Raw genomic sequence first — 25,618 nt, 5'->3', positions numbered from 1 at the left:
CGGAACCTCAGGACTACGAATCCGGAGCGCTGTCTACTCAGCTGTCAGGCCCCTACCATATATACGATTTATATAGGCAGAACTAACGTAGCATAGTGATGTTTGTCAGGCTTAATGTGTTCTAGCTGTACAGTACACAGCGTTTCTATGGACCTAACTTTGAGAGCACCGTTTATATAGCTTTTTATGCTCCACGTGACGAGAGTATATCTACACTAGTTACTGATAAATGATCAACCATAGAAAACGTCGTGTATCGGGGCGTGTTGACATAACATAGAAAACGGAATAATACCAGAAAAATGTCCCAGAAAGTTGTATATAATGAGACAATGGCTGATCACATTATCACAGTGAAAGGTGTTGGATTAACTATAAACAGTTCACAAATCTTCGCCTCTAGGATGTAAAGGTTCAACAGAAAATGAAGCTTTAATATCAGATGTTACTGAAATATATATTATAGATAACATATGTTGTAAGTTTGTGTCTACGGCACAAAAACGTTGAATCCTTACTCAACTATTTGTGCTTACAGAGGTTGAGTTCTGGCTCTTTGGCCCCGCCTCTCAACTGTCGAGTGTTGGTACATGAATACACAAAGGTGTTGAGTAATGGATGACTCGAGGAAGGGAGCTCCCTGGAAACACAAACCGAAACTGTCTCTATTTTCCGCTTGTTACAACTTGTAATAAAGTTGTTACATCTTGGCTTAACGTGTTTATGACGTATTAGAACGTTGTTACAACTTGCTATATTGGTTGTTATAACTGGTTAGGAGGTGTTAAAACTTGTTGGAACGTTGTACCAACGTCGTAGTTTCGGTGTGTGTTTGGCGGGCTGGGATGTAGAGTGATAACTCTGAGCATACCTGAGAGAGAGGAAGCGGTCGACGGAGAGAGTACACAGATGCATGATAGACGCGGTGCAGAAGAGCACGTCCAGAGAGATCCACAGAAGGCACAGCTCTGAAGAAAACGGGAAGCGACCTGCAAAGAAAAGAAAATGGGTTATGAGACTTGTATCAAGTCAATTAAAGTAGCAGTTCAATTAAACATGTCTGAAACTGCCGAGGGCGGTATGTGAGTGTACTGTAAGGGTGTTCTGACCGTTTATTAAGGCACCTCGGTTAATAAGTGAGTCTTTCCAGGTAGTCTGGATGATAAATAGCTGATTACAGTCTGACTATTTATGGGATCAATGCATTTTAAATTCGGAATAATATTATCATCATTTGTGGGGAGGGAAGAGGGTGGTGTGTGTGTGTGTGTGTGTGGGGGGGGGGGGGGGTATGGAATCAGATTTACTCCTGCTGGCGGGAGATACATATTTCAGACGGCTACGTGACACATGATGAGCTGTTTCACGCCAGAGTTCGAGACTGGGAAATCCTCAGAACGTGTGTAGAAATCAGCTATACTGCTTGTGTAGTATCAAAGTATATCTACACTGAGGGATTTACCTCACTTCTCAGTGAATATACACTGAAGGGGATTACCTGACCTCTCAATGTATATTCACTGAAGGGGATTACCTCACCACTCAGTGCATATTCACTGAAGGGGATTACCGCACCACTCAGTGAATATACACTGAAGGGGATTACCTCACCACTCAGTGTATATTCACTGAAGGGGATTACCTCACCACTCAGTGAATATACACTGAAGGGGATTACCTGACCTCTCAATGTATATTCACTGAAGGGGATTACCTCACCACTCAGTGCATATTCACTGAAGGGGATTACCGCACCACTCAGTGAATATACACTGAAGGGGATTACCTCACCACTCAGTGTATATTCACTGAAGGGGATTACGTCACCACTCAGTGAATATACACTGAAGGGGATTACCTCATCACTCAGTGTATATATTCACTGAAGGGGATTACCTCACCTCTCAGTGTATATATTCACAGAAGGGGATTACCACACCACTCAGTGTATATTCACTGAAGGGGATTACCTCACCTCTCAGTGAATATACACTGAGAGGATCTCAGAATGTATACACTGACAGTTAACGTAAGCCCTGGAGTATGTTCAGTATAAACATTACTCAACACTACAATGTTGATTAATGTTTATTTTAAATTATTTTTCGACTGCCTTTGTATTGTCCAAGTGTTGAGACCCGGGTCAATATATTTTCGTGTTCAAAACAGGTTCTGAGAAAGTGTTAGAGTATTACTATTGTTAATGTCAGGGAGCCGGTCGGCCGAGCGGACAGCACGCTGGACTTGTGATCCTGTGGTCCTGGGTTGGATCCCAGGCGCCGGCGAGAAACAATGGGCAGAGTTTCTTTCACCCTATGCCCTTGTTACCTAGCAGTAAAATAGGTAACTGACTAAAAGCCCCGAAATCATCTCACGATAATCTCAAGAAACGTGTGTTATGGGACCATTCCGGCAACCAGGAGGCCTGGTCGAGGACCGGGCCGCGGGGACGCTAAGCCCCGGAAGCACCTCAGGGTAACGGGTCACTAGGTCATGACCTGACCAAGGTCCTTGACCGTGACTGTCAGGTCAAATGGTAACATCACCGACCATCATAGCTTCACTACAGCTCCCAGTAACGACAGGGTCACTGAGACATCAGACGACGTAGCGACAGGGTCACTGAGACATCAGATGACGTAGCGACAGGGTCACTGAGACATCAGACGACGTAGCAACAGGGGTCACTGAGACATCAGATGACGTAGCGACAGGGTCACTGAGACATCAGAAGACGTAGCGACAGGGGTCACTAAGACATCAGATGACGTAGCGACAGGGTCACTGAGACATCAGAAGACGTAGCGACAGGGGTCACTGAGACATCAGATGACGTAGCGACAGGGTCACTGAGACATCAGATGACGTAGCGACAGGGGTCACTGAGACATCAGATGACGTAGCGACAGGGTCACTGAGACATCAGATGACGTAGCGACAGGGTCACTGAGACATCAGATGACGTAGCGACAGGGTCACTGAGAGTTGATAGAGTGTTAACCGGGTAAGCAGACCATTAAGGTCTACTGCCAGAGAGAATAGTGTGCTGGGTTCTGGAGGAGAGTTAATTACTAGTGGTAGTCCGTGGCTGAGTGGGCTCAGTGTCCGGCTTACACCTGTTTATATATGACTCGAGCGTGTTGGGGATGGTCAAGCAGGCTGTGATTGGTCCCCTCGTAGGATAGGGACACAGGGCTGTGAGGCACTGAAGTGAGGCACTGAAGTGAGGCACTGAAGCGAGGCACTGAAGTGTGGCACTGAAGTGTGGCACTGAAGTGTGGCACTGAAGTGTAGCACTGAAGTGTGGCACTGAAGTGTGACACTGAAGTGTGGCACTGAAGTGTAGCACTGAAGTGTGGCACTGAAGTGTGGCACTGAAGTGTGGCACTGAAGTGAGGCACTGAAGTCACTTTAGAACTTGGTTACCTAACTACTGTGACAAACAGTCGTTACAAAAAAATTAACAATTAGTAAAGCAAAATTTTCTGTCGTGTCAGTCTCAACATAAACAGTTTCCATGTAGTATATTTCAAGTTTTTGTATTTGTTATGGAGTTTTCAGCAAACTTGTTCAGTTCATAATTGCTTTTTACTCATCAAAAGTTCCACGGACACGATCCAGTGGGTACCAGATAGTAAGACCTCTTTTATATATATATCTATATATATATATATATATATATATATATATATATATATATATATATATATATATATATATATATATATATATATATAATATATGTTTATGAATTTATTTAAATTAACTCGTTCTCATAGCTCCTGATGCTGACCACTAATTACCCAAGTGAATGAGTTGTTATCCTCTACGTAATATATGTTATCATGTGTTATGTGATGTTATCATAGATTAAGTGATGCTGAACAAGATCAGTACTGACGGCGCCGGCTTGTTCACAAACCAACAAGCCAACCCAGTTAATGTACTACTTATGCAGGCGATGCATCATGTAATATAAAGTCCTTTAAAACTAATATCAGATTCTAAACCACTTCAAGAGTCGTCAGATTCTCTATAATTATAATCCCTAAACCAAGCAGGATCTCGGCCGGCACCACAGAGACTAACATCTATAATTATATATGATCAAATTAATATCTAATTGGGTCTGATCTCCCATGAAGCATTAAGCTCTGAAGAGGGAGTTGGGATCCAATTGTAGGGAAGATCAAGACCAAGATGAAAGATCATGTAAACACAGTGATAATTGCATCTTGAGGTTATCTTGAGATGATTTCGGGGCACAGCGTCCCCGCGGCCCGGTCCTCGACCAGGCCTCCTTTTTATTACAAACCCCCAGGAAGCATCCCGTAGCAGCTGTCTAGCTCCCAGGTACCTATTTACTGCTAGGTGAATAAAGACATCAGAGTGAAAAGAAACTGCCCATTTGTTTCCGCCTCTACCGGGGATCGAACTCGGAACCTCAGGACTACGAATCCGAAGCGTTGTCCACTCAGCTGTCAGGCCACCTTTGCATTGTAGCAAAAGATTTCGATATCACATGGAAGGGAAGGGAACTATGAGGAGGAAGCGCCAATCCATTGCGACTATATAGCACAGGGATGGGACGGGGGGAAAGGAATGGTGCCCAACCACTTGGACGGTCGGGGCTTGAACACCGACCTGCATGAAGCGAGACCGTCGCTCTACCGTCCAGCACAAGTGGAAAGGAAGAACGTGTCTGGCGACCTTTGAAGAACAAGTCATAAGCGCCGGTATGAAATGATTTTCATAACAAAATGGTGTAATTGCTCGCTAGGAATAAATTATAGATGTCGCTTCGCAGCGCGAGTTCCGATATTTTCCAACCAGCGATTTAAAACATCACTTGAAATGTGATTATTGCTGGTATCAATTAAGGCCCGAGTCTGCTCCAGTAAAATGAAATTCCTAATCCAGCAATATCTAGGTAATGAAATGCATTCAAACAGCTCCAGAGTAGTCTGGGGGCTCGCCAAAACCCCCATGTGGGGTTATGAGGAGGTTATGTGGCCGCTAGAACCCCCATGTGGGGTTTCGAGAAGGTTATGTGGCCACCAGAACCCCCATGTAGGGTCATGAGGAGGTTATGTGGCCGCCAGAATCATCATGTAGGGTCATTAGGAGGTTATGTGGCCGCCAGAATCATCATGTAGGGTCATTAGGAGGTTATGTGGCCGCCAGAACCCCCATGTAGGGGTCATGAGGAGGTTATGTGGCCGCCAGAACCCCCATGTAGGGGTCATGAGGAGGTTATGTGACCGCCAGAATCATCATGTAGGGTCATGAGGAGGTTATGTGGCCGCCAGAACCCCCATGTAGGGTTATGAGGAGGTTATGTGGCCGCTAGAACCTCCATGTAGGGTCATGAGGAGGTTATGTGGCTGCTAGAACACCCATGTTGGGTCATGAGGAGGTTATGTGGCTGCTAGAACACCCATGTGGGGTCATGAGGAGGTTATGTGGCCGCCAGAATCATCATGTAGGGTTATGAAGAGGTTATGAGGTTATGAGGAAAGGGAGTAGAGGAAGAGGAATGGGAGGGGAGAGAGAGAGGGAAGGGGAGAGAGAGAGGGAAGAGGAGAGGAGAGAGAGAGGGAAGGGGAGAGAGAGAGAGAGGGAAGAGGAGAGAGGGATCAATAGCTCCTCTGCCTCGCTAACGACCAAGTCATTTACATACAAAAATAAACTATTGAAGGAGATAAAACTAGAAAATATATGTTAATTCCGGAAAGATTTAACCGAAATAAATATACAGCAAGCATTCACCGTGGGAGAGGGAGGGAGAGAGGGAGAGAGGGAGAGGGAGAGGGAGAGGGAGAGAGGGAGAGAGACCCACTGGGAGACGAGAGCAGGGAGATGAAAGCCTGAGAGACATCTGATGTGAGATGAGAGACATCGCCGGAAGGAGAGAGACCTCACAAGTGACACTCTGTCGCTCCAGACGGATCACTTTGATGTGGCGCTGTGTACAGAGGCTGGCGAAGAGTGGGGGGGGGGGGGGCAGGGAGGGGGGGCATTAAGGGGGGCAGGGAGGGGAGGGGGGGGGTAGAAGGGAGGGTCTAAGGGATGGGGAAGGAATAGGGGTATTTACCCCCACATCAACTTCTTACCTTTCATAAAAATGCGACTCTCACATTAGTAGATGGATAGGTAAATGGATTGACGGATAGAGGGGATGGATAGAAAGAGGAGGAGACAGATTGATGGATAGATGGATGGACATTTTGATAGATGGGAGGCGATTTTTATACATGGATAGATGGACGAGTCGATGGATGATATACATGAGTAGATGGATGGACAAATAGATGGATGGACATATTGATAGCTGGATGAATAGATTGATGGATATGTGGATGGATAGATAGACGGATGAAATGATAGAAAGATAGATGGATTCATATAGCTGGATGGATAAATGGATACATAGATGAATAGATGGAGATATGGATGGATAGATAGAAGAATGAACTGATAGATGGATAGATAGAGGGACAGTTGTGAAACACAGATTCTGGAAACGACAGGTCTATTGTCGATTGTACAAATAATCTCTCCAAATAACTGGAGAGATTATTTAAATAATAAATGTCACTGGTGAATGTTGTGTGAATGTTGTGCGAATGTTGTGTGAATATTGTGGAAATGTTCGAATGTTGTGTGTATGTTGTGGAAATGTGCGAATGTTGTGGAAATGTGCGAATGTTGTGTGAATATTGTGGAAATGTTCGAATGTTGTGTGAATGTTGTGGAAATGTGCGAATATTCCGTGCATATTGTGGAAATGTTCGAATGTTGTGTGAATATTGTGAATGTTGTGTGAATGTTGTGTGAATATTGTGGAAATGTGCAAATGTTGTGTGAATGTTGTGTGAATATTGTGAATGTTGTGTGAATGTTGTGTAAATGTGCGAATGTTGTGTGAATGTTGTGGAAATGTGCGAATGTTGTGTGAATGTTGTGGTTGTGTCTGGCGGGGCGTGGGCAGGTCTCAGTAATGTAAGCTGTTATCCTGAATCGACATTCATTATAAACTATAATATATGGATATTTGTGTATTAAATGGTCAGTGCTGGAGAGCAAAACATGCCGTTTCTGTAGATGAATTACGGGCATAAAGGCAAACACGGCAGTTAAATGGTTGTTTTGTGTGATGGGATCGGCTGTTTACCTCAGTTGGGGGGGGGGGGGGAATGTTGGTGATGGTAGTGGATGTGATGGTGGTGAGTGCTGATGGTGGTTGTGGGCAGTGGTGGTGGTGGTGGTAGTGGTGGAGGTGGTGGTAGTGGTGGAAGTGGTGGTGGTGGTGGAGGTGGTGGTAGTGGTGGAGGTGGTGGCAGTGGTGGTGGCAGAGGTGGTGGTGGCAGAGGTGGTGGCAGAGGAGGTGGTAGCGGAGGTGGAGGTGGAGGCAGAGGTGGTGGCAGAGGTGGAGGTGGTGGCAGAGGTGGAGGTGGTGGCAGAGGTGGAGGTGGTGGCAGAGGTGGTGGTGGTGGCAGAGGTGATGGCAGAGGTGGAGGTGGTGGCAGAGGTGGTGGTGGTGGCAGAGGTGGGGGTAGACGACGTAATAAACACTCCAGCCTCTTCCCAACTCTTAGGATAGTTAATTACTCAACTCTCCATCCTGAAGTGTACCCCTCCACCCCCCCCACCCCACACACAACCATCCTCTACCACTGCCCCCCCCCTACTAAACTCACCCCCCAGGACAACCCCCCTCCGGCCGACTACACCCAGGACAGCTCCACCCCTGAAGAACGTCACCCAATGGTACACTCCCGCCGGTAGCCACTAAACACACTGCCTTGATGTGATCACACTCCCTGTGTACCCACTGCTCCTGTTGTATGTGATCCCAGTGGATGGTTGAGCCCACTGGATCATCAAATTCAGTGGTTTCTTGAACCCACTGAATTGCGGTCGCGCTGTTGTTTACCTACTTTTGCCTGGCTTGTTTCCTGGGTCGTGTTGACAAAAAAGAGCAGCCCCTCAACGACTTTCAAGAAGACAGAGTCACGCCAAAACTTTGCAATGTCAATAAGGAAAGTTTTTGAGAAAGTTGTGAATGAGGCAGCCTCTCAAATTGTCTCCGGAACTATTCACAAGAAAAGCCAAAACATTAGAAAGTGAGAAAGAAGATAGAATTTTTTTTTATAAAATCAGCAGTTTTTGTAGATGGGTTTTATACATATTAATCAATCTTATATTTATCGACCGTTCTCTTTATTTGTATTACTTATATTTATTTTAACTTTCATGCTACAGTGGAGATTCAAAGTTACATTTTGGCAGATACGCAATGAGCTCCCGTGAAAGTGTTCAATAAGGACACTTATTGAATACTCTTTAACTCTCAAAATAGTTAAAGATAACTCTGTACCTCCCCTTCCTTTCTACTTCGTCTTGAAAGAAATCACCGAATGTTTGATTATTGTGTCAAGTATCTGGTTCTTGTATGGTAGCGCCAGAGCTGGTTCTCTTGGGTCCATCTTGGAGGACATCTTGTCTGCTCCAACGTCCTCCCTCGCAATTAACGAGATCATTGGAAAGAAAATATAGTGACCTAAAGTATGACTGATGATATTGGTAGTTCTGATGCATTTAGCCTTCTCACTTGATGCCTATTCCTTCCCAGGCATACCTACTTTTTGAAGTGCGACCAATCTTACAACAGCTGAACGACATCCTTCTGAGACCAGGTTAGAAAAAGCTGTCAATCTTTCTTTCAATGACTTTCAGTGTAAACAGCCTTCTCTTCCAGTTAGACTCTGTGGCCATCGTGTCCGCACTGCCATCTAGACCTCTGATCTGGCCTTCTTATCATCTAACTCAGTATCAGGTGACTTGGTCAAGGCACTTTTGCCAGATAAATTAGATAACTCAGCGAGGACACACGACCCCAGCCCTACAGAATAACAAAATGGAATACCGTGACAGCCGCAGCCCTATCAAAAGGCAACAAACAATCCAGCTGGAGCCGCCTCATCCTGGATAAAGAAGCCATAAATTTGCTGGAAATAGCAACAAAGTCCAGAGAATGTGCTTGCTTCACAGTCATCATGCTCCTGACCCTGGGGATCATGTCGACAATACCATCATGTACAACAGCCATGCGCCTTCACGCAGCATCTACGGTCTGCATTAGCCTTCTGCTCCAGCACAAACCCTCACTATATAAGAACACTTGCATGAGAGACTATGGGCTGCATGATTCGCACTGTGGAGAATCCAAGGACTGGTACATATAGCATGAGGAAGTCAATGTCTTCATCAACATGAGCCGAGCCTCTACCATATGTCCAACAGAGTGCCTCGTTTTCTATTGTCCAATAAGGCTACTGCTGCAGCCAGTCGCTGGGTGGAAATAACAATGACCAATAGGGAATGATAAACAACTGGTGTAGGAGACCATCAAAGCCAATAGGTTCGGGGAAATACACCGCCAGTATAACTTTGTTCCGATAGGATCTAAGACTCATAATCTATGTGGAGAAAGTACAAGGAGTTTTTGCAAAAGTATGAGGTCGAAGGCTCACAGATCATAGACAGATTTTGTCCGTTACACAGAAATCACAATAGCGTGATGCATCAAATGAACAAATCCACAAGGGCCGTGACGAGGGTTCGAACCTACGTCCGAGAGGTTAATTGACTGAGTTGAGTTGATCTTAATTGACTTAATTGACTTAATTGACATGGTAAAAAGAATAGCAACCGGGAAATCAACTTGACCTACCACGGATCCTGCAGCCTCTCCGAGACACAAACCAGGTTTTTGCACAATTCCCCCCATGCACCCGAGCTCTGTCAATAAGCTGTTCTACCTCTTCGCCCTTACTTCATTACACACAGACGTAGGTTCGAATCCTCGTCACGGTCCTTGTGGGTTTGTTCAGATTTTGTCCGTGTTTTGAACAACTGTCCGTTGTTCAGGGCTTCGATGGCCCAAATGAATGAAATATTATTATTCTCAATTATTGTGGTTGATAATTGATCACTTCTTGTAGGAAATTTTTGTTGCAAAATTCGCAATGTCACATCTTAAGATATTTTATATATCTTAAGATTTTATATATAGATAATAGTGATAATTATCACTATTAAGGCTGTTTCTAATTAATAATTTTCATGCTGATCAAAAAGTTTCAAGGTCTTGGCAATTTTTAGTAGTAATTTACATATATATTGTTGCCTGGATTTACAAAAGGGAATTTATACCAAGATTTATGGTAGCATCACACCTACTGTGTCCCCCATGGTAGCACCACACCTACTGTGTTTCCCCATGGTAGCACCACACTGTGTTCCCCCATGGTAGCATCACACCTACTGAGTTCCCCCATGGTAGCATCACACCTACTGTGTTCCCCCATGGTAGCATCACACCTACTGTGTTCCCCCCATGGTAGCATCACACCTACTGTGTTCCCCCCATGGTAGCATCATACCTACTGTGTTTCCCCCATGGTAGCACTACACCTACTGTGTTCCCCCCATGGTAGCATCACACCTACTGTGTTTCCCCCATGGTAGCATCACATCTACTGTGTTCCCCCCATGGTAGCATCACATCTGTGTTCCCCCCATGGTAGCACCACATCTACTGTGTCCCCCCATAGTAGCACTACACCTACTGTGTCTTCTACTGTTGTTACTGATACTGTATTACTTATAATATCACTATCACAAGCGCTGTTTCAGCCACGAATACCACCTCCAATACTTTCTACTACAATCACCAGTATCACTGCTGCTACTTCTACTGCTGCTACTTTTACTGCCACTACTTCTACTGCTGCTACTTCTACCACCACTACTTCTACCACCACTACTTCTACCACCACTACTTCTACCACCACTACTCTACCACCACTACTTCTACCACCACTACTTCTACCACCACTACTTCTACCACCACTACTTCTACCACCACTACTCTACCACCACTACTCTACCACCACTACTCTACCACCACTACTTCTACCACCACTACTTCTACCACCACTACTCTACCACCACTACTCTACCACCACTACTCTACCACCACTACTTCTACTGCTGCTACTTTTCATGTTAATTTTGATTAAGTTCCACTAATAATTTTAACAAGAATTCCTGAAGAATAGCTAAGTTATTATAGATAAATAATATATCAGTGAAGGCGATGATGGATGAAGAGGAGGATGAGAGGGAGAAGGATGAGGTGGAGGATGAGAGGGAGAAGGATGAGGTGGAGGATGAGAGGGAGAAGGATGAGGTGGAGGATGAGGAGGAAGCGGAGAAGAAGTATATGTATTAACAACTCAAAAAAACACTATAGAAGCCAGGGGCCAGATTCACGAAGCAGTTACACCAGCATTTACGAACCTGAACATCTTTTCTCAATCTGTGGCGGCTTTGTTTACAATTATTAAACAGTTAATGAGCTCCGAAGCACCAGGAGGCTGTTTATAACAATAACAACAGTTGATTGGCAAGTTTTCATGCTTGTAAACTGTTTAATAAATGTAAACAAAGCCGTCAAAGATTGTGGAATGCTGTACACGTTCGTAAGTGCTTGCGTAACTGCTTCGTGAATCTGGCACCTGGACCCTGGCTGGGAGCGCTGCTGGTCCGAGGGCATCAGGATACAGTAGAGACCTGGGATTAGCCTGGGATTCAGGCTAATCCCAGCGCCCAGAGCGTTATCCAGGCTGAACATCAATAAACATCAGTAAGTCGCCCAGACGCAGCGCCTGTAATGCTGACTATTACAAGAAATAGTGTTCATATCAGTCAATATAAGATATATTGACAGCTATGAACACCTTTGTGGTAGTGGCTGGTTATTGATCCCTGAATGTTTCACGACCTTTATATTTTGGATTCTCTGACTCACAGTGGTACATGACAGTAAGTTGGCTCTGTAATGTAAGTTTCATTATATTACATTTGCTTGGGTTAAACTCTAACAATCATTTGTTCGACTATTCCTTCACTTTGTCTAGGTCTTCTTGAAGCCTCAAGCTGTCCTCCTCTGTCTTAATCATTCTCATAATTTTGGCATCGTCAGCAAACATTGAGAGGAATGAGTCTATACCCTCTGGGAGATCATTTACGTATATCAGAAACAGGAGAGGTCTCAGTACAGAGCCCTGTGGGACTCCACTGGCGACTTCACGTCACTCTGAGGTCTCACCCCTCACCGTAACTCTCTGCTTCCTATTGCTTAGGTACTCCTTTATCTACTGGAGCGCCCTCCCAGTTACTCCTGCCTGTTTCTCCAGCTTATGCATCAACCTTTTATGGGGTACTGTGTCAAAGGCTTTCCGACAGTCCCAAAAAAATGCAGTCCGCCCAGCCCTCTCTTTCTTCCTTAATCTTCGTCACCTGATCGTAGAATTCTATCAAGCCTGTAAGGCAAGATTTACCCTCCCTGAACCCATATTGATGGGTTGTCACGAAGTCCCTTCTCTCCAGATGTTTTTCTAGGTTTTTTCTCTCGATCTTCTCCATCACCTTGCATGGTATACAAGTCAAGGACACTGGCCTGTAGTTCAGTGTCTCTTGTCTGTCACCCTTCTTGTATATTGGGACTACATTAGCCGTTTTCCATATTTCTGGTAGGTCTCCCGTCTCCAGTGACCTACTATACACTATGGAGAGTGGCAAGCAAAGTACTCCTGTACATTCTTTCAGTACCCATGGTGAGAGCCCGTCTGAACCAACAGCCTTTCTCACATCCAGATCCAGCAGGTGTCTCTTGATCTCATCTCTTGGAATTTCGAACCCTTCCAAGGCCGCTTGGTTTACTACCACCTCTCCTAGTGCAGTGACCTCACCTTGTTCTATTGTGAAGACCTCCTGGAACCTCTTGTTGAGTTCTTCACACACCTCTTTGTCGTTCTCTGTACACCTGTCCTCGCCTGTTCTAAGTTTCATTTCCTGTTCTTTCCTGTTTTCCTCCTGATGTGACTGTGGAGTAGCTTTGGATCGGTCTTGGCATTGCTTGCTATATCATTTTCATAATTTTTCTCTGCTTCCTTTCTCACACTAACATACTCATTCCTGGTTCTCTGGTATCATTCTCTCTGCTTTCTGGTGTTCTGTTATTTCGGAAGTTCCTCCATGCCCTGTGTGTGTATTCACCTAGTTGTGCTTGCGAGAATTGAGCTCTGGCTCTTTGGTCCCGCCTCTCAATCGTTAATCAACAGGTGTACAGGTTACTGAGCCTACTGGGCTCTATCATATCTACACTTGAAACTGTGTATGGAGTCAGCCTCCACCACAACACTTCCTAATGCATTCCATTTGTCAACCACTCTGACACTAAATAAGTTCTTTCTAATATCTCTGTGGCTCATTTGGGCACTCAGTTTCCACCTGTGTCCCCTAGTGCGTGTGCCCTTTGTGTTAAACAGCCTGTCTTTATCAACCCTGTCAATTCCCTTTAGGATCTTGAATGTGGTGATCATGTCCCCCCTAACTCTTCTGTCTTCCAACGAAGTTAGGTTTAATTCCCGTAGTCTTTCCTCGTAGCTCATACTTCTCAGCTCGGGTACTAGTCTGGTGGCAAACCTTTGAACCTTTTCCATTTTAGTCTTATGCTTGACTAGATATGGACTCCATGCTGGTGCCGCATACTCCAGGATTGGTCTGACATATGTGGTATATAATGTTCTGAAAGATTCCTTACACAAGTTTCTAAAGGCCGTTCTTATGTTAGCCAGCCTGGCATATGCCGCTGTGTAGTGGAGGTGACCCACACACTACACTCTGCCATAGTCACTATGTATGGTCGAGGGTGGGCACAGCGTGAGTCCGTGAGGTGTACGTGCCTCATGAACAGTTGCCAGATGTGATGGGTGTACATCCGGCAACTTTGGAGATTGCCTGGCCGGTCGGGCGCCATGCCAGCTTTGCCTAAAGCTGGTGCCATATGATGGCCCCCCACACACTGAGGACCTCTGATGGCCCCCCACACACTGAGGACCTCTGATGGCCCCCCACACACTGAGGACCTCTGATGGCCCCCCACACACTGAGGACCTCTTCATCCACACAATTACCAGAACACAGCAGTACAACTAGACACTGGTAGTCTGGTAGTCATACTACCAGACAATACTGCATGTATCGCTCAGCACTCTCCTACCACCGCCTGAGATCTGATGGCGTCTGATTGTCTGAGTCCTGATTGTCTCATTGAAGCCACCTCCTCTATCCCCCAATCTTGATGATAGGTTACCTGTACTGCCACACAGCGTGGCATCAGAGGCTGGTGGATCCTGCAAACACAGTCACTGGTCACATGTACTTCTTCACAAAGTAACACAGGTGACTGCCACCTCCTCCAGCACACACGACTCTGCTCATCACCTTCATGACTCTTAATTCCATTTTAAGCTAATAAATCCAAGGGGAAAATTATTTGTTTATTTGACTCTAACAGCAAGATGTGGAGGGGAGTTACAGCAAGATGTGGAGGGGAGTTACAGCAAGATGTGGAGGGGAGTTACAGCAAGATGTGGAGGGGAGTTACAGCAAGATGTGGAGGGGAGTTACAGCAAGATGTGGAGGGGAGTTACAGCAAGATGTGGAGGGGAGTTACAGCAAGATGTGGAGGGGAGTTACAGCAAGATGTGGAGGGGAGTTACAGCAAGATGTGGAGGGGAGTTACAGCAAGATGTGGAGGGAAGTTACAGCAAGATGTGGAGGGGAGTTACAGCAAGATGTGGAGGGGAGTTACAGCAAGATGTGGAGGGGAGTTACAGCAAGATGTGGAGAGGGGAGTTACAGCAAGATGTGGAGGGGAGTTACAGCAAGATGTGGAGGGGAGTTACAGCAAGATGTGGAGGGGAGTTACAGCAAGATGTGGAGGGGAGTTACAGCAAGATGTGGAGGGGAGTTACAGCAAGATGTGGAGGGGAGTTACAGCAAGATGTGGAGGGGAGTTACAGCAAGATGTGGAGGGAAGTTACAGCAAGATGTGGAGGGGAGTTACAGCAAGATGTGGAGGGGAGTTACAGCAAGATGTGGAGGGGAGTTACAGCAAGATGTGGAGAGGGGAGTTACAGCAAGATGTGGAGGGGAGTTACAGCAAGATGTGGAGGGGAGTTACAGCAAGATGTGGAGGGGAGTTACAGCAAGATGTGGAGGGGAGTTACAGCAAGATGTGGAGGGAAGTTACAGCAAGATGTGGAGGGAAGTTACAGCAAGATGTGGAGGGAAGTTACAGCAAGATGTGGAGGGGAGTTACAGCAAGATGTGGAGGGAAGTTACAGCAAGATGTGGAGGGGAGTTACAGCAAGATGTGGAGGGAAGTTACAGCAATATGTGGAGGGAAGTTACAGCAAGATGTGGAGGGGAGTTACAGCAAGATGTGGAGAGGGGAGTTACAGCAAGATGTGGAGAGGGGAGTTACAGCAAGATGTGGAGGGAAGTTACAGCAAGATGTGGAGGGGAGTTACAGCAAGATGTGGAGAGGGGAGTTACAGCAAGATGTGGAGGGAAGTTACAGCAAGATGTGGAGGGAAGTTACAGCAAGATGTGGAGGGGAGTTACAGCAAGATGTGGAGGGAAGTTACAGCAAGATGTGGAGGGGAGTTACAGCAAGATGTGGAGGGAAGTTACAGCAAGATGTGGAGGGAAGTTACAGCAAGATGTGGAGGGGAGTTACAGCAAGATGTGGAGGGAAGTTACAGCAAGATGTGGAGGGGAGTTACAGCAAGATGTGGAGGGAAGTTACAGCAAGATGTGGAGGGAAGTTACAGCAAGATGTGGAGGGGAGTTACAGCAAGATGTGGAGGGGAGTTACAGCAAGATGTGGAGGGAAGTTACAGCAAGATGTGGAGGGGAGTTACAGCAAGATGTGGATAGAAGTTACAGCAAGATGTGGAGGGAAGTTACAGCAAGATGTGGAGGGGAGTTACAGCAAGATGTGGAGGGGAGTTACAGCAAGATGTGGAGGGGAGTTACAGCAAGATGTGGAGGGAACTTACAGCAAGATGTGGAGGGGAGTTACAGCAAGATGTGGAGGGGAGTTACAGCAAGATGTGGAGGGAACTTACAGCAAGATGTGGAGGGGAGTTACAGCAAGATGTGGAGGGGAGTTACAGCAAGATGTGGAGGGGAGTTACAGCAAGATGTGGAGGGAAGTTACAGCATGATGGAGAGGGAAGTTACAGCAAGATGTGGAGGGGAGTTACAGCAAGATGTGGAGGGAACTTACAGCAAGATGTGGAGGGGAGTTACAGCATGATGTGGAGAGGGAAGTTACAGCAAGATGGAGAGGGAAGTTACAGCATGATGGAGAGGGAAGTTACAGCAAGATGTGGAGAGGGAAGTTACAGCAAGATGTGGAGGGGAGTTACAGCATGATGTGGAGAGGGAAGTTACAGCAAGATGGAGAGGGAAGTTACAGCATGATGTGGAGGGGGAAGTCCAACACTGTCGGCTCCTGTCTCTGCTTTCTAATTTTCTTTCAGTTCCTTCATTTTCTCTCTTGTAATGACTAACTTTCTCCTGTCTTATGTATTCCCCGACAGCTACCTTGTCCTTATCAGATGGTTTCGGTTAGTTTGACTAGTCATATATATGGGACTGTTCCCACTGGACTGTAATATAGTGAATACGGTTAAGTCTACCGCTTCCTCCGTCTTTCCGTTAACAACTTGGTACTTCCACTTGCATCTGAATATTTTATTTACTTTATCGGTAATTATTACTTCGCTAGTTATTGCTGCTGAACGTCTGCCGGTAGGTTCTAATTGGCTAGTTTCTCTTCTAATGACGATGCTATGGCCGTCTGCAGGATAGGAACGGGCTACACGACAGGTGGGTTCAGGCTACGGATGCTTGGGTTGGGAGGCAGGGCAGGAGTCAATCTCAATCTCTTCATCTTGTCTTCCTCTTCTCCTCTCTACGCTACACTCTCTTCATTTTCCCTACCTCTCTCCAACCCTCATTCTCTCTTCAACTTTCCTAAGTCTCCTCTTTAGCAAGATTCCATTTTCTCGAGTGAAATTCTCAAACGTGTTTTTCCTCTCCGCCTCTTCTTACCTCTGAAGGATTCTTCCTTTTTATTCTCGTGTCTTGCCAATCGTTACTCTCTCTCCGTCTCTCACCGCTCGTGTGGCTTTAGTGCCACTACCCAGGGGCTTCTGGTGCGTCTAGTGCCTCCCTTGATGCTACACAGTGCCATCCCATAGTGTCACTTGCCAGTGCCATCCCATAGTGTCACTTGCCAGTGCCATCCCATAGTGTCACTTGACAGTGCCACCCCATAGTGTCACTCCCAGTATACACTCTTACTCCTCAAATACATAAACGTGACCTGCACTTATGTCTCACATAAGTGTGGATGGGTGGGGTCAGGTCATGGGTGGGTGGGGTCAGGTCATGGGTGGGTGGTGTCAGGTCATGGGTGGGTGGGGTCAGGTCATGGGTGGGTGGGGTCAGGTCATGGGTGGGTGGGGTCAGGTCATGGGTGGGTGGGGTCAGGTCATGGGTGGGTGGTGTCAGGTCATGGGTGGGTGGGGTCAGGTCATGGGTGGGTGGGGTCAGGTCATGGGTGGGTGGTGTCAGGTCATGGGTGGGTGGGGTCAGGTCATGGGTGGGTGGTGTCAGGTCATGGTGGGTGGGGTCAGGCCATGGGTGGGTGGTGTCAGGTCATGGGTGGATGGTGTCAGGTCATGGGTGGGTGGGGTCAGGTCATGGGTGGGTGGGGTCAGGTCATGGGTGGGTGGTGTCAGGTCATGGGTGGATGGTGTCAGGTCATGGGTGGGTGGTATCAGGTCATGGGTGGGTGGTGTCAGGTCATGGTGGGTGGTGTCAGGTCATGGGTGGATGGTGTCAGGTCATGGGTGGATGGTGTCAGGTCATGGGTGGATGGTGTCAGGTCATGGGTGGATGGTGTCAGGTCATGGTGGGTGGTATCAGGTCATGGGTGGGTGGTGTCAGGTCATGGTGGGTGGTGTCAGGTCATAGGTGGATGGTGTCAGGTCATGGGTGGATGGTGTCAGGTCATGGGTGGATGGTGTCAGGTCATGGGTGAGTGGGGTCAGGTCATGGGTGGATGGTGTCAGGTCATGGTGGGTGGTGTCAGGTCATGGGTGGATGGTGTCAGGTCATGGGTGGGTGGTATCAGGTCATGGGTGGGTGGTGTCAGGTCATGGTGGGTGGTGTCAGGTCATGGGTGGATGGTGTCAGGTCATGGTGGGTGGTATCAGGTCATGGGTGGGTGGTGTCAGGTCATGGTGGGTGGTGTCAGGTCATGGGTGGATGGTGTCAGGTCATGGGTGGATGGTGTCAGGTCATGGGTGGATGGTATCAGGTCATGGGTGGGTGGTGTCAGGTCATGGTGGGTGGTGTCAGGTCATGGGTGGGTGGTGTCAGGTCATGGGTGGATGGTGTCAGGTCATGGGTGGGTGGTGTCAGGTCATGGTGGATGGTGTTAGGTCATGGGTGGATGGTGTCAGGTCATGGGTGGGTGGTGTCAGGTCATGGTGGATGGTGTTAGGTCATGGGTGGATGGTGTCAGGTCATGGGTGGATGGTGTCAGGTCATGGTGGATGGTGTTAGGTCATGGGTGGATGGTGTCAGGTCATGGGTGGGTGGTGTCAGGTCATGGTGGATGGTGTTAGGTCATGGGTGGATGGTGTCAGGTCATGGTGGGTGGTATCAGGTCATGGGTGGGTGGTGTCAGGTCATGGGTGGGTGGTGTCAGGTCATGGGTGGATGGTGTCAGGTCATGGGTGAGTGGGGTCAGGTCATGGGTGTGACCACAGAGCAGATTGGGTTACGACCCCACATATCACAACATTTTAGTGACACCAGACCAAAGAGTCAGACCAATCTCAGCAGTAAACAACTTACCTGTGTTGGACAGGTCCTAAAACCCCTGTCATTTACACTTACAGATGTTCATATACATGTAAATATCACCCCTTACATCTGACGGAACGTACACTAGACAGTGTACGTTCCTCCCTCCCACCGCCACCCACTGGGTGGGTGGTGTGAGGGTGTGGAGTACGGTGATGTCACTGTACTCTACCATGATGCCCAGTGAGAGTACCTACAGTGGCATGATGGCAGAGTACTCCATGATCACGACTCCACATCTACCCTCTCCGTCTTTAGCTACTTGTTTTAATGATAATTACCATATATTACCTTACATAATGATCAAATATTGTCATAAATAATTATCATATGTTACCTTAAGTAATTATCTTATAATACCTTAAATAATTATCTTATATTACCTTAAATAATTATCTTATATTACCTTAAATAATTATCTTATATTACCTTAAATCATTTTCAAATATTACCTTTAATAATGTTCATATATTACGTTAAATAATTATCATATATTACCATAAATAATTATCATATATTACCTTTTCCCTTATGATAAATAATAATCCAAAGGTAAAACAAATGACCTTATATATATGGTAATGAACTACTATATATCACCTGGAGCATATACATTGTTTCTTAAGCAGGGGAAACAATGGGTACCTATCCATTGCATTATTTCACTGGTGTTAAGTGTTCCTTTAATAACAGAATTGATCGTGTAATTAAATGTTGTCCTAACAACAAATTAGTAAATGAAGAAACTTCAATTATTTTATCAGGTCGTCTGCAAATGAAATCAGGTTTATTTAAGTTTATATAAGATATAAATGAATCCTGTCTTCTTGTATCTGAAAATATATTTAATGATTCATATCACTTCTTGAAGTGAATGGATTAAATGATTAGCATCATCATCTCTTATTAGTCTAATTGGAGAATCTATATTTAGCTGAGAGATTCTGCTCTCAATATTCTCCAAGTTCGGTTCCGTCGTCATTATCTCAGTCACGGCATTTCTCAGGCGTCTTAGAATTATTCTCATGGCTTCGTTTTGCAACTTCTGCAACTTTGTCAGTCTGCCTTTCCCAGGCACGGTGATGAGGGGGGTGCAGTGTGGTGTGAGAGGTTGTGGTGCTCCCACTCCCAATCCTCAGCATCTCCAGCCTCTTGAATCTCCCAATCACTCTCTCATCGTTATCCCAACTGGTGATATCCACCTGGTGCTACTTTGGCTATCTTCCCTATGTGTGGTGGGCTGGGTATTATATCCAATATAAGGGATGCTGTGGATTCCCTCTGATATATATATATATATATATATATATATATATATATATATATATATATATATATATATATATATATATATATATATATATATATATGTCGTACCTAGTAGCCAGAACGCACTTCTCAGCCTACTATGCAAGGCCCGATTTGCCTAATAAGCCAAATTTTCATGAATTAATTGTTTTTCGACTACCTAACCTACCTAACCTAACCTAACCTAACTTTTTCGGCTACCTAACCTAACCTAACCTATAAAGATAGGTTAGGTTAGGTAGGGTTGGTTAGGCTCGGTCATATATCTACGTTAATTTTAACTCCAATAAAAAAAATTGACCTCATACATAATGAAATGGGTAGCTTTATCATTTCATAAGAAAAAAAATAGAGAAAATGTATTAATTCAGGAAAACTTGGCTTATTAGGCAAATTGGGCCTTGCATAGTAGGCCGAAAAGTGCGTTCTGGCTACTAGGTGACACTGATCCAAGTATGCAGAATAACCACATATGAAAAATAGAAACTGCTTAACGCGTTTTCGGCTAATTCGCCTTCATCAGAGCAAAGTAGAATTATATATTCTGATTCTACTTTGCTCTGATGAATCTGATGATATCTTTGCTCTGATGATATGAGTAGAATCTTTGTCATATCTGATGATATGAGTATGAATCTTTGCTCTGATGATATGAGTAGAATCCATATAAGGATTCTACTTTGCTCTGATGAAGGCGAATTAGCCGAAAACGCGTTAAGCAGTTTCTATTTTTCATATGTGGTTATTCTGCATATATATATATATATATATATATATATATATATATATATATATATATATATATATATATATATATATATATATATATATATATATATATGCGAACAAGCCTGAATGGTCCCCAGGACTATATGCGAATGAAAACTCACACCCCAGAAGTGACTCGAACCCATACTCCCAGAAGCAACGCAACTGGTAACTACAGGGCGCCTTAATCCGCTTGACCATCACGGCCGTCAAAAGGAAGTGATAGCCGAGGCTATTTGAGCCACTTCCCCGACGGCAACTCGGATGGTAATCTTGGGCATAGCATTTCACCAAATCACCTCATTCTTTGGGGCACACGTGAGGAACACAAATGCGAACAAGCCTGAATGGTCCCCAGGACTATATGCGAATGAAAACTCACACCCCAGAAGTGACTCGAACCCATACTCCCAGAAGCAACGCAACTGGTAACTACAGGGCGCCTTAATCCGCTTGACCATCCTCACGTGTTCACGTGTTCCTCACGTGTGCCCCAAAGAATGAGGTGATTTGGTGAAATGCTATGCCCAAGATTACCATCCGAGTTGCCGTCGGGGAAGTGGCTCAAATAGCCTCGGCTATCACTTCCTTTTGACGGCCGTGATGGTCAAGCGGATTAAGGCGCCCTGTAGTTACCAGTTGCGTTGCTTCTGGGAGTATGGGTTCGAGTCACTTCTGGGGTGTGAGTTTTCATTCGCATATAGTCCTGGGGACCATTCAGGCTTGTTCGCATTTGTGTTCCTCACGTGTGCCCCAAAGAATGAGGTGATTTGGTGAAATGCTATGCCCAAGATTACCATCCGAGTTGCCGTCGGGGAAGTGGCTCAAATAGCCTCGGCTATCACTTCCTTTTGACGGCCGTGATGGTCAAGCGGATTAAGGCGCCCTGTAGTTACCAGTTGCGTTGCTTCTGGGAGTATGGGTTCGAGTCACTTCTGGGGTGTGAGTTTTCATTCATATATATATATATATATATATATATATATATATATATATATATATATATATATAATTTGGACAATATTGGCTTTACCAACACGGTTTTCTCCCTTATAATAAAAAAAAGGCATTTTTCATGTTTAAATATTAAATTTAAGCACTTTTCAGTAAAATGCATAAAAAAAATTGAAAATGTTGTGTGGTAGCTGGATCAACATTATTGCAACATCACGATACGCTCAGATCACATTATATTATTTTATGATTTACCATATATTGGCTCTTTTAACATTACTATTTTCAACAAATACTCTTTCCATATTTAAATATTTAATTTACGTATTCTTCAATAAAATTGAATAATATGAATTGGAAATGATTCGTGGCTTTCCTAGTGTGAAAGGAACTCGCATATCAGTTGACGGTTGAGAGGCAGGACCCCAGAGTCGAAGCTCAACCTAATGGTCAAGAGAAAGATCAGACCATTAACAGGATCATAAAAGAGGTCAAGACACTACTAAGGGAGTGTTAGAGACTACAGGTCACTGGAGTATTGAGAGAGGTCACTACCTAACCTCTTTCATTGGGTCATAGGAGCAGTCTGGTCAATACTAGGGGTCGTGAGAGAGATTAGGTCACTACTGGAGGATATGAGAGATGTAAGGTCACTACTGGAGGATATGAGAGATGTAAGGTCACTACTGGAGGATATGAGAGATGTAAGGTCACTACTGGAGGATATGAGAGATGTAAGGTCACTACTGGAGAATATGAGAGATGTAAGGTCACTACTGGAGGATATGAGAGATGTAAGGTCACTACTGGAGGATATGAGAGATGTAAGGTCACTACTGGAGGATATGAGAGATGTAAGGTCACTACTGGAGGATATGAGAGATGTAAGGTCACTACTGGAGGATATGAGAGATGTAAGGTCACTACTGGAGGATATGAGAGATGTAAGGTCACTACTGGAGGATATGAGAGATGTAAGGTCACTACTGGAGGATATGAGAGATGTAAGGTCACTACTGGAGAATATGAGAGATGTAAGGTCACTACTGGAGGATATGAGAGATGTAAGGTCACTACTGGAGAATATGAGAGATGTAAGGTCACTACTGGAGAATATGAGAGATGTAAGGTCACTACTGGAGGATATGAGAGATGTAAGGTCACTACTGGAGGATATGAGAGATGTAAGGTCACTACTGGGGGATATGAGAGATGTAAGGTCACTACTGGGGGATATGAGAGATGTAAGGTCACTACTGGAGGATATGAGAGATGTAAGGTCACTACTGGAGGATATGAGAGATGTAAGGTCACTACTGGAGAATATGAGAGATGTAAGGTCACTACTGGAGAATATGAGAGATGTAAGGTCACTACTGGAGAATATGAGAGATGTAAGGTCACTACTGGAGAATATGAGAGATGTAAGGTCACTACTGGAGAATATGAGAGATGTAAGGTCACTACTGGAGGATATGAGAGATGTAAGGTCACTACTGGGGGATATGAGAGATGTAAGGTCACTACTGGAGGATATGAGAGATGTAAGGTCACTACTGGAGGATATGAGAGATGTAAGGTCACTACTGGGGGATATGAGAGATGTAAGGTCACTACTGGGGGATATGAGAGATGTAAGGTCACTACTGGAGGATATGAGAGATGTAAGGTCACTACTGGAGGATATGAGAGATGTAAGGTCACTACTGGGGGATATGAGAGATGTAAGGTCACTACTGGAGGATATGAGAGATGTAAGGTCACTACTGGGGGATATGAGAGATGTAAGGTCACTACTGGAGGCTATGAGAGATGTAAGGTCACTACTGGAGGCTATGAGAGATGTAAGGTCACTACTGGGGGATATGAGAGATGTAAGGTCACTACTGGAGGATATGAGAGATGTAAGGTCACTACTGGAGGATATGAGAGATGTAAGGTCACTACTGGAGGCTATGAGAGATGTTAGGTCACTACTGGAGGCTATGAGAGATGTAAGGTCACTACTGGAGGATATGAGAGATGTAAGGTCACTACTGGAGGCTATGAGAGATGTTAGGTCACTACTGGGGGATATGAGAGATGTAAGGTCACTACTGGGGGATATGAGAGATGTAAGGTCACTACTGGGGGATATGAGAGATGTAAGGTCACTACTGGGGGATATGAGAGATGTAAGGTCACTACTAGGAATCATGAGATTCATGAGAACAAGTTCATCATTCCTTCCCACGCTTTGTTCAGTTCCTCCATTTTCTTAATTTCCACTTTTAAGTGTAGCGAAGAATTATTTTCATGGTACGTCTATTCTCCTTTACTTTTACTACTGAGGCTTCTCTTCCTGCTATTCTAGTCCTTTCCCCTATTCCTCTTTCGCTACTCCTGTTTCCCTACTTCCCTCAAGTTCAAGTTCAAGTATGTTTATTGAGATAAGCAATAAATACATCTCAAAGGGATAGAGTAGCTTAGGCTATTTCTACCCCCCTCTTCTTCCCTCTTTCTCCTCCTCCTCCTCCTCCACATAAATTTTTAATAAGTTTCAATCATTTTCTTTTCTTTAAATAATAATATATATTTCTTACATATTACTAATAAGACTAATGTTACATATTATTAATCATATTAATAATTTCTTACATATTAATACATAAGACTTCATTACATATTACAATGTGTCTCAAGCCGCTATCAAGATATCCTTAAATATTATAGTTATTTTCTCCTCACTTAGAGTTGAGAAATGTACCACAATTCACCAATATTTCTCACCGTTCTCACTGGTGTTGGTCTGGGTGTGTCTCACTGGTGTTGGTCTGGGTGTGTCTCACTGGTGTTGGTCTGGGTGTGTCTCACTGGTGTTGGTCTGGGTGTGTCTCACTGGTGTTGGTCTGGGTGTGTCTCACTGGTGTTGGTCTGGGTGTGTCTCACTGGTGTTGGTCTGGGTGTGTCTCACTGGTGTTGGTCTGGGTGTGTCTCACTGGTGTTGGTCTGGGTGTGTCTCACTGGTGTTGGTCTGGGTGTGTCTCACTGGTGTTGGTCTGGGTGTGTCTCACTGGTGTTGGTCTGGGTGTGTCTCACTGGTGTTGGTCTGGGTGTGTCTCACTGGTGTTGGTCTGGGTGTGTCTCACTGGTGTTGGTCTGGGTGTGTCTCACTGGTGTTGGTCTGGGTGTGTCTCACTGGTGTTGGTCTGGGTGTGTCTCACTGGTGTTGGTCTGGGTGTGTCTCACTGGTGTTGGTCTGGGTGTGTCTCACTGGTGTTGGTCTGGGTGTGTCTCACTGGTGTTGGTCTGGGTGTGTCTCACTGGTGTTGGTCTGGGTGTGTCTCACTGGTGTTGGTCTGGGTGTGTCTCACTGGTGTTGGTCTGGGTGTGTCTCACTGGTGTTGGTCTGGGTGTGTCTCACTGGTGTTGGTCTGGGTGTGTCTCACTGGTGTTGGTCTGGGTGTGTCTCACTGGTGTTGGTCTGGGCGTGTCTCACTGGTGTTGGTCTGGGTGTGTCTCACTGGTGTTGGTCTGGGTGTGTCTCACTGGTGTTGGTCTGGGTGTTGTTGTTGTTGAGTTCTACAATTGTTGCAGTTTGTTGTTATTTTAGTCTCTAAAATAAATTGTTTATTGTAGATTCTCTATTTTTTTTTCATACAGTTGACGGTGGTTTTGTCAAAATGGAATTTTTTATTTTATTTGTTGATTTTTCTCGAATTCTTGTGCATTTAGGATAAAAAAA

The 25,618-nt window shown here is 45.2% G+C and overlaps 1 protein-coding gene across 1 annotated transcript in view; it reads right to left on the bottom strand.

Moving 5' to 3' along the window:
* 5-HT2B (5-hydroxytryptamine receptor 2B) overlaps positions 1-25,618 on the bottom strand; it is a 434,870-nt gene that overhangs the window by 63,610 nt on the left and 345,642 nt on the right. Inside the window, exon 3 of the mRNA XM_069325468.1 lies at positions 872-989. Within this exon, the coding sequence (XP_069181569.1) occupies positions 872-989 (118 nt within the window). The remainder of the gene's footprint in view (positions 1-871; positions 990-25,618) is intronic.

The sequence above is a fragment of the Procambarus clarkii genome, chromosome 16 (assembly GCF_040958095.1).
Source record: "Procambarus clarkii isolate CNS0578487 chromosome 16, FALCON_Pclarkii_2.0, whole genome shotgun sequence".
Lineage (NCBI taxonomy): Eukaryota > Metazoa > Arthropoda > Malacostraca > Decapoda > Cambaridae > Procambarus > Procambarus clarkii.
The sequence above is the reverse complement of the archived record's forward strand: the minus strand, read 5'-3'. Positions and strand labels throughout refer to the sequence as shown.